Here is a 10,859-nt window from a genome sequence, read left to right on the forward strand (position 1 = left end):
AATCCCTGACCATTTTCAAATCCCCGGACTCTTTCAGGCTTTCCCGAAACAATTTTAAATTCTCTGACGCTTTCATTTTTTTCATGACCAATTTTGAATTCTTTGACCAGTTTCAAATTCCTTGAAACTTTCCGTTTTTCCCGGACCAATTTTAAACTGACGGCTTCTGGTTTTCCATGACCAATTTTAAATTCCCTGATTCTCAGTTTTTCTCGGACCAATTTTAAATTTCCTGACTTCTTCGGATGTTCTTTCGCAAGATTTAAATTTCCTGAATGCTTCAGGTTTTCCATGATGAGTTTTAAAGATTCTTTCATTTTTTTCCGGACCAATTTTAAATTCCCTGACTCCTTCAGTTTTTCCCTGATGAGTCTTAAAATCTTTAACCAGTTTCAAATTCCCTGCTTCTTTCAGGGGTTTCCGGACCAATTTTAAATTCTCTGAACCCTTCAGGTTGTCCATGACCATTTTTAAATTCCCCGACCAATTAAAAATTCCCTGACTCCTTCAACATAGGTTTTCCCTGACATGTACCGAAATTTCGTTACTAATAGCCGGATTTTTCTTGTACAAATAGAGGAAATTTAAAAATGCGACTATTTTTTCTGAAATTTCAGTACAAATAGCCGCTTTTTCGGTACCTGTATAGACACTTTCTAAGAGAAAATCAGCCAAACATGCGACTTTCAGGAGAAATAGAGAACATCAGCCTGGGATCTAATCAGCAAGACAAATTTTGCTTAAAGAACACGTAAATTTGTCACGTGGCCCACGTGGCAGATTATATTGGCGCCATTCTCCTCTAACTAAATCTAAATCATCGACAACTAAATTCGCTAAAATCTATATGGCCCTCCCAGAATGTGACGTCTCATCCGCCAGAGGGACAAGAACTTGACTCGACTTACTCGACCAGGCCTGGCAGCCTGGCAGAGACCAGAGAGTGCACTGTGGACGGCAGTCACTCGGGTTCATTGGGTTCGCAAAAAGGGTGAATAATCTCGTTTTTTGTCTTGATCGAGAAAGAACAAGCCTCGAAATGATTCCTACCTGCATCAAAACCCTCGGCGGACAAACCTCCCGAAGAAATGTGAGTTCACAACTATCCGAAAATGATTATATCCGTTTTTAACTGATTGTGAGATTAGGAATGACCTCTAGCTCTCTTGCCACTTGCCACTTGTCATCCCGTTTTCTATGCTCGAAAATTGCAATTTTATTCCCTCCTCCGGCTGGCATCTCCATTTTAATTGAACTTTTTCTTTGTCCTGGTCGCGAGCCAGTATGGGAGCTGGAGAGAGGTAAATATTCAAATATGTCTCAAGGTTAATTGATCTTCTATCTGTGCTCTGCTCGCATGATTAGCTCTTACGTCTTGTACGTGTAATAAAGCCTCAATCACCTCACCTCCCCGGCCCACTCACTAATCAGTCGAATTTCGATGGTTTTAATTACACGCGCACACGTTTTATCAGTAAGTGTCACCTCAAATTATTGCTTTCTCGCCACTAAATAATTTGCCCTTTCGTCTAACACACCGAGAATTGCACACTTGTTCCTTTTTTTCATTCATTTTTTCGCGACAGAATTGCTACATTTCACCATTTGCTGATTTGATTCGAAATTTCGAAAGCTAGAAACCATAACCTCAAATTGACAGATTTTCGTCTGCTATAGAAACATACATTTTTTTAATCCCGATTTAACAAAATAATTGTTTTATTAATTTATGGTATATATAAAGTGGATGATTCTACTCAAAGAGGCTCTTTTTAAATTGTACAGTTTTATCAGAAATTTGGAAAAATTCGAATTTTGTTCTTTAAATATCAGTTAGGGAATTTTTTAAATCAAGTTTTGCGGTCACCATGATTTAAATTTTCAAAAATAAATGCATGTCAACTGAAAATAAATGTATTTGAAAAAATTTAAATCTACATGCTGGCCTTCTTAATCAAAGAAAAAAATTCCCGGTCATTTTTCGGGGTTTTCCCGGAAAAAAATTCGAACTATAAAGCCATAAATTTTTCCATTTGAAGTAATAAAAACTGAACAGCAAATTAAAGCCCCCAAAGGGAAACTCTGGAATTTTTAACTCTTAGAATTAAAGTTTAAACATTTTTTAATTCAAAAATGTTATATTCAAACGCTTAATAATTCACATGTATAAAATTGAGATTTCTAAAACTTTTCAAATCAAATTATTTTAATTAAATGGAATGAAACTGTCAAATTAAAATGTTTAAACTTTTATAAATTGTAAAATTCAAAGATTCAGTTCCAAAAATATAAATCCAGGTTATAATTTTGATCGTAATTTTTAATTATCTAAATTAGTGAATCGATGAATTGAAAAATTTTCAAATTTATATCGTTTGAAGCAATTTTAATTAAAATTATTTAGGTTTCAAATTATTTATATTTCAAATGGTTCTTGAAAAATCAGGTTGTTTTACATTTTTTCAAATTCTATATTATTTTCGAAATGTTTTCAGAATTTCTAAACACTTTTTTTAATGATTCGATTTTTTCCAACATTTTTTTTAATCCTGCCAAATTTAAATAATTTGCTTGAAATCTTCCAAATTAATTTTTTACAATTTTGTCAATCTTTTTAAAATTTCTCTTAAAATTAACTTATCAAAATAAAAAATAATTTTCAATATTTCTATGAATCTTAAGAAAATGTAGAAACTTCTTTTAACTTATTTGAAATCATTAAACAATTTTAATTAATTTTGAATCTTTTCAAAATTTTTAAATATCTCTACAACTTACTCGATTTTTTCTAAGAATAATAGGTATTTAATTGTTATTTGCACATCAAAATTCAAGAATTTTAATTACAAATAAAAATTTTTTAAATAGAAAAATTGAAATTGTAACGTTTAAAGTTTATTTTGAATATGTGATTTATAATTACTTATCTTAAATGAATAGTATATTTCTAGTATTAAGTAATTGTTCTTTTTTTTATAAAAAAACTAAAATTCAATTATTTGAAAATAGAATATTTTACAAAATCTTTTAATTTTTAATTTTATTATTATTCAATTTTTTTAAATTTTGAAGATCATTAATTAAATTATATTCACAGTTGATGAACTAAAAATGTTTTTTTTTTATCTAAAATCTTCCATTTCAAATGCTTCTAATTTTTAATTGTTCAAGTCTTTAAAACTGCATTTTAAAATTCTTTAGAATAAAATGTACACTTAAAAAATACAACCTAAAAAAGAACCTTTTTTAAATTAAAAGATTTTAGAATTGAGCCTTCTAAACTGAACGATATAATTGAAAAGGATAACATTTTAACTAATTCTTTAAAAACGGTTGAAATAAAATTTCAAACAGATTTTTTTTAAAATAAAAATGTTTAATTCACGGTCAAAAAATAAATTCACTGTCATTTCCCGATTTTTTCCTGTCTCATAAAATATTTAATAATTTAGAAAAAAATTCCTATGCCAGAACAATTTATTTTAAACTTAAAATGTAGATTTTTAAAGATTTCGAAATACAATTTGAAAGTTTTTCCAAGATATTTAAAGTGATTTTTTTAATAAATGTAAAGAGTATATTTAAAAGGATTTTAAAACTTTACGAAATATTTCAAAAATTATCAAAAACTAATCCGAAAGATTTTAAGACAACTTCATGAATAATTGAAGTTACTTAATAAGACATTTAAAAATTTGATAAGTTTTAAAGTGATTGAAACTATTTTGAAACATTGAAAAATTTATAAAATATTTTTTACAAATGTTGAAGCTTCAAAAAAACCTAAATATCTTTCAAACTCCAATTTTTTCTAAAATTTAATAAAATACTGTCAAATAAAAAAAAAATTATTCAAGAAATAATTATCAAAAAATTGAATGTTGTAATCTTTTGTAATTGAAAATGTAACATTTTTGCTGAAATTTTGCCGTTTTGGTTTAAAAATTCACCTCTTTTGGCAGAAATGTCATACTTTTCAATTAAATTGAAAAAGTTTTGTTTAAAATTAATATTTTTTTGGTTGAGGATTCAACTATTTTTTATTTAAAATTAAGTCTTTCTTGGCAGAAATTAATCTTCTGGATTGAAAATTCATTTTTGGTTAAAGATTCAAATATTTTTATCAAAATTAATTTTTTTGTGTTGAATGAATTCAATTGTTTTTATTAAAAAATGCAATCTTTTTGAATTGAAATATCAACTATTGCATTTTTAATTGAGAAATGATCTTTTTTTGGTAAAAAATTAATCCTTTTGATAGAAAATTGATGTATTTCGGGAAAATTTAAATTTCTCTTTAAATTTTCTCCAGAATATTAGGAAACCTATATTTATATAACTTAAAAAAAATAAACCTAAACCATAAGTCGTTATTAGAAATTTTTATTTTGTATTCTAAATTATTTTTCTCATGAAATTATAATTTGCGTAAATTTTTTGTTTCTCTTTCTTGACTAAAAAATCTTTCATAGTTGAAAATCCGTCTTTTTGGTTTAAAAGTTCACCTCTTTTGGTAGAAATTAAATATTTTTAACATTAAAATTGCATCTGTTTGCTTCAAAATAAAAATATTACTTGGATGAGGGCTCAACTATTTTGTTGAAAATTCGTATTTTTAGATGAATTAAACTCTTTTTATTTAAAATTAAGATCCTTTTGGTTTCAATATCAGCTATTATATTTTTTGTTGTAAATTCATATTTTTTTGTTGAATATTCAACTACATACTTGGTTAAAAGTTATTTCTCTGGTTGAAAATGTTACTATTTTTTTTTAATTCGTCTTTTTTGGCATAAAATTAATCTTTTTGGTTGAAAATTAATATTTTAATTAAAGATTTAATTATTTTTGTAAAAATTCTTTTTTTTTAAATGATTTGAGCTGTATTTTGATTTAAAAGTAAAATTTTTGGATTGAAACATCCTATTACAATTTTTTTAAATTGATCTTTTTTATAGAAAAATTTATATATTTAGTTGAAATTTAAATTTTGTGTTGAAAATTAATATTTTTGAGTTATAAAATAAAATTCTATTTATAGTTAAAAAAATGTTTGGGATAGAAATACAGCTTTTTGAAAATATAATCTTCTTTTATCTGGAAATTCAACTATTTATTTAAATATTGACTTGTTTGATGATTGATTTGACATATCTGAAAATTTCAAAAATCATTTTGAGTTTTCTCCAGTATGTTAGGAAAACTTTTTATACAAGCTTAAAACCAAATAAAATAATTTACATTTATTCGAAAATAAATCACTATTAGTCCCTTTTTCAAATAGAACAATCACAAAAAGTAACTTTTCATTCAATAAATTAATTCTTTTGTTTAATCACTATTCACCTATGTTTGAATTATCTTAAATTCTTTGAAATATTTCAGGATATTTATAAAGATTCCGAGAAATTTTCAATAGATTTCAATAATTTGAAGGAGTTTTTAAGATTTTAGGGTATTTTTATAACTTCTAAGGCATTTTCAGGAGCTTTTAAAGATTCCAAGGATTTTTAAAAATTAATTTCATTAGTTTGAAGTGATTTTGAAGCTTTTGAAATATTTTGGGATACAGAATTTTCTAGACTTTCTGCAGATTTTTCAATTTTTTAAAACCTCATACGTACTATGAGGTTTTAAAAAATTAAAAAAAATGTCACGTTATTTTATACGATTTCCGAGGATTTCAATGATTTAAAGGGATTTTAATAACTCTCAATGTATTTTAATACATTTTCTATGATTCAGAAAATATCATAATCGAATTTCACGGGATTTTATCATATTTGAGTGGATTTTTAAGAATTCATGCATGAGAAGTGAGGTATTTTGTAAGGTTTTAAATATTTGAAGAGATTTGAAATTCTTAATAATTTATCCTACATTCTTTGGAATTCTCTTAAATTTTATGAATTCACTTGAATTTTTTTAATTTAATTTTTTTAAATTTAATTGATCCTGAGGGACAATTGATAAAATGATAAAAAGATCTGAAATATTTGAATGCATTTTTTCAAATTTCTTGGAATTTGCAAGAGCTTAAAAAAAAATTCAAAGGAGTTTAAAGGATTTAAAATAATTAAGGTTATTTTAAAAGATTACAAATACATTTTTTATTCATTTCAGCAATTTAAAGAGATTTAAAAGGATTTGAAATACTTGAGGGTATTTTTAAAGATTCCCAGGCGCTTCCACGGGCCTTAAAAAGTTTTAAGGGATTTCAAAACATATCAAATATTCGAAATATTTTAGGAAATTTTAAAAGATTCCCAAAATTTTTGTATTTATTTCAGTAGTTTGAAGACTTTCAAAGACTGAAATATTTTTATTTATTTAAATTATTCTGAGGAATTTTTAAAAGATTAAAACAATTTCAAGAGATTTATAAGGATTTTAATAATTTAAAGATATTTTAATATTTTAATGGATTTCAAATATTTTTTCACTAGGTATGAGGCATTTCGTAGAGTTTCAAAGATTAGAAAACGTTTTTAAATTTTTGCAATTCATTTGGAATTCGGCCTGAATTCTTATCAATGTATCCTAAATTCTTTCAAATTCCTTTGAGTTCTTTTAAATGCACTCAATTCTGCTCAATTAAATTAATCTTTTCATATTTTTGAATTGTTTTCAATTAACTTTATTGCTTTTTAAATTCAGCTGGATTTTTTTTATGATTTTCATCCAATTCTTTTTATATTTTATTTAAATTTCTCTAAATTACCTCAAAATTTAATGTAATCAATAAAAAAATTTATTTGTAAAATTGTTCTAATTCACTTGAATTCTTTGGAATTCTCTTGATTTTTTTAAATTTACTTAAATCTTTCTAAATTCACTCAATTCTACTTAATTCATTTTTTTTGCATTTTTAAAAGTTTTTATTTAATTGATCCTGAAGTCTAGTCACACCCCACCTTGAATTCTTAGACATTTCATCAAATTCATTAAATTCCGTTGAATTTTTGTAAGCTTATTTCCAAATTATTGAATTCAATTAAGTTTTTTCAAATGATTTCAAATTCATTTGATTTTTTTTTTTTGTAATTCACCTTGAATTTGTATGAATTTCATCAAATTTTTCTCATTTATCTTAAATTCTTTCAAATTGATTCCAGTTTTATGGATACCAATGGATTTTTATCTAATTTTTCAACATTTTTTGCAATTCATTTTAGTGTAAATTGAATTTTTCGAAATCTTCTAAATTTACCCTGAATTTCTTAATCAAATTCATCTCTTTTTACCTTAAATTCTTTCAAATTGATTCCAGTTTTATGGAAATAAATGGATTTTTTTTATTTTTTAACATTTTTTCCAATTCATTTGAATTATTTTGAATGTAAATTGAATTTTTCTGAAATCTTCTGAATTTATCCTGAATTTGTTAATCGAATTATTCTCTTTCACCTTAAACTCCTTCAAATTGATTGCAGTTTTATGGAAATGTTGGGATTTTTATTTTTATTTTTTAACATTTTTTCCAATTTATTTGAATTATTTTGAATTTTTCTGAAATCTTCTGAATTACTGTATTCAATTAAGTTTTTTCAAATTATTTCAAATTCATTTAATTTTTTTTTGTAATTCACCTTGAATTTGTATGGATTTCATCAAATTTTTCTCATTTATCTTAAATTCTTTCAAATTGATTCCAGTTTTATGGAAATCAATGGATTTTTTTCTAATTTTTTAAACATTTTTGCAATTCATTTGAGTGTAAATTGAATTTTTCGAAATCTTCTAAATTTACCCTGAATTTCTTAATCAAATTCATCTCTTTTTACCTTAAATTCTTTCAAATTGATTCCAGTTTTATGGAAATAAATGGATTTTTTTTATTTTTTAACATTTTTCCCAATTCATTTGAATTATTTTGAATGTAAATTGAATTTTTCTGAAATCTTCTGAATTTATCCTGAATTTGTTAATCGAATTATTCTCTTTCACCTTAAATTCCTTCAAATTGATTCCAGTTTTACGAAAATCAATGGATTTAAAAGAAATATTTTTTAAACATTTTTTCCAATTCATTTGAATCATTTTGAATGTAAATTGAATTATTCTTAAATCTTCTGATTTTATCCTGAATTTGTTAATCGAATTCTTCCCTTTCACCTTAAACTGCTTCAAATTGATTCCAGTTTTATGGAAATAAATGTATTTTTTTTTATTTTTTAACATTTTTTCCAATTCATTGGAATCATTTTGAATGTAAATTGAATTTTTCTTAAATCTTCTGAATTCATCCTGACTTTTTAAATAAAATTCTTCTCTTTTTCCTTAAATTCCGTCAAATTGATTCCAGTTTTATGGAAATAAATTGATTTTTTTTTATTTTTCAACATTTTTTCCAGTTCATTTGAATTATTTTGAATGTAAATTGAATTTTTCTTAAATCTTCTAAATTTGTTAATCAAATTCATCTCTTTTACCTTAAACTCCTTCAAATCGATTCCAGTTTTACGGAAATGAATGGATTTAAAAGAAATATTTTTAAACATTTTTTCAATTTATTTGAATTATTTTGAATGTAAATTCAATTTTTCTTAAATCTTCTAAATTCATCCTGACTTTTTAAAATAAAATTCTTCTCTTTTTCCTTAAATTCCGTCAAATTGATTCCAGTTTTATGGAAATAAATTGATTTTTTTTTTAAAGAAATATTTTAAAACATTTTTTCCAATTCATTTGAATCATTTTGAATGTAAATTGAATTTTTCTGAAATCTTCTGAATTTATCCTGACTTTTTAAATAAAATTCTTCTCTTTTTCCTTAAATTCCGTCAAATTGATTCCAGTGTTAAGGAAATAAATTGATTTTTTTTTTTGATTTTTCAACATTTTTTCCAGTTCATTTGAATTATTTTGAATGTAAATTGAATTTTTCTGAAATCTTCTGAATTTGTTAATTAAATTCTTTTCTTTTTCCTTAAATTCTTTCAAATTGATTCCAGTTTTATGGAAATAAATTGATTTTTTTGATTTTTTAACATTTCTTCGAATTCATTTGAATTATTTTGAATTTTTCTGAAATCTTCGGAATTTATCCTGAATTTGTTAATCAAATTTTTCTCTTTTACCTTAAATTCCTTCAAATTGATTCCAGTTTTACGGAAATCAAGAAAATTAAAAAAATATATATTTTTGAATATTTTTCGAATTAATTTGAATTGTTTGGAATGTAAATTTAATTTGTCTGAAATCTTCTGAATTTATCCTGAATTTGTTAATCAAATTTTTCTCTTTTACCTTAAATTCCTTCAAATTGATTCCAGTTTTATGGAAATAAATTGATTTTTTTGATTTTTTAACATTTCTTCCAATTCATTTGAATTATTTTGAATTTTTCTGAAATCTTCGGAATTTATCCTGAATTTGTTAATCAAATTTTTCTCTTTTACCTTAAATTCCTTCAAATTGATTCCAGTTTTACGGAAATCAAGAAAATTAAAAAATATATATTTTTGAATATTTTTCGAATTAATTTGAATTGTTTGGAATGTAAATTTAATTTGTCTGAAATCTTCTGAATTTATCCTGAATTTGTTAATCAAATTTTTCTCTTTTACCTTAAATTCCTTCAAATTGATTCCAGTTTTACGGAAATCAAGGAAATTAAAAAAAAATATATTTTTGAATATTTTTCGAATTAATTTGAATTGTTTGGAATGTAAATTTAATTTGTCTGAAATCTTCTGAATTCATCCTGACTTTTTAAATAAAATTCTTCTCTTTTACCTTAAATTCCTTCAAATTGATTCCAGTTTTACGGAAATCAAGGAAATTAAAAAAATATATATTTTTGAATATTTTTCGAATTAATTTGAATTGTTTGGAATGTAAATTTAATTTGTCTGAAATCTTCTGAATTTGTTAATCAAATTTTTCTCTTTTACCTTAAATTCCTTCAAATTGATTCCAGTTTTACGTAAATCAATGGATTTAAAAATGTATATATTTTTAAACATTTTTTTTCAATTGATTTGAATTATTTTGAATATAAATGTAATTTTTCTGAAATCTTCTGAATTTACCCTGAATTTGTTAATCAAATTTTTTTCTTCTACCTTAAATTCCTTCAGATTGATTCCAGTTTTACGGAAACCAATGGATTTTGTTAAAAAGATTTTAAAACATTTTTTCCAATTAATCTAAATTATTTTGAATGTAAATTTAATTTGTCTGAAATCTTCTGAATTTATCCTGAATATTTTACCCACATGGACGGTGATGACTGTCTGTATTTGATTAATAAATATATCAGCCCTGAAAATTGCTATTAATTTTCTTTTCATAATGAGTAAAATATTAAAATTGGTCATTTTAGATCCCTTCCCCCATATATGTATCACATTTTTTCGCTCAGGTGTCACACGGAATCTAAATTAAAATATATATCTTTTAAAATTTCACTCTGGAAAAGAAAAAAAAATAACTTCCTCTTCCAGATAACGTCTTTCTTCAAGAAAAGCAACTATGCTACAGAGGCCTCTTTTGACACGAAACCATGCCGCCTCCACAAATTGGAACATGGTCCATCGACAAAAGTCAATGTTACCAAGGAGGACGCTATCGAGTATTACACGCAACTTCACACCATCCGGCGAATGGAGACCGCCGCTGGCAATCTCTACAAGGAAAAAATCATTCGAGGATTTTGTCATTTATACTCTGGACAGGTAGTTATTATTATTATTATTATTTCAAAGATTTCGAATGAATAGGCTCAAAGTTTGCAATTATTTGTTTTCTGACATCGCACAGTGGGGTGAAATCGGAAAACGAGGTTCAAAATGACATTTAGAACGCAATTATGCACCGATTTTAGAATTTTTTTTTTTTTTGAAAAATTCAGAACT

The 10,859-nt window shown here is 24.7% G+C and overlaps 2 protein-coding genes across 4 annotated transcripts in view; one reads left to right on the plus strand and one right to left on the minus strand.

Moving 5' to 3' along the window:
- Positions 1–10,859, minus strand: part of LOC117181471 (DDB1- and CUL4-associated factor 12) — a 251,124-nt gene that overhangs the window by 101,877 nt on the left and 138,388 nt on the right. The window lies entirely within an intron of this gene.
- Positions 904–10,859, plus strand: part of LOC117181473 (pyruvate dehydrogenase E1 component subunit alpha type I, mitochondrial-like) — a 44,525-nt gene continuing 34,569 nt past the window's right edge. Inside the window, exons 1-3 of one of the 2 annotated variants that reach the window (XM_033374164.1) lie at positions 904–1,090; positions 1,284–1,301; positions 10,449–10,679. In XM_033374164.1, coding sequence (XP_033230055.1) covers positions 1,040–1,090; positions 1,284–1,301; positions 10,449–10,679 — 300 coding nt within the window. In that variant the 5' untranslated portion in view covers positions 904–1,039. The remainder of the gene's footprint in view (positions 1,091–1,283; positions 1,302–10,448; positions 10,680–10,859) is intronic. The other variant, XM_033374166.1, reaches the window with a different exon arrangement.

The sequence above is a fragment of the Belonocnema kinseyi genome, chromosome 10, assembly GCF_010883055.1.
Source record: "Belonocnema kinseyi isolate 2016_QV_RU_SX_M_011 chromosome 10, B_treatae_v1, whole genome shotgun sequence".
NCBI lineage: Eukaryota > Metazoa > Arthropoda > Insecta > Hymenoptera > Cynipidae > Belonocnema > Belonocnema kinseyi.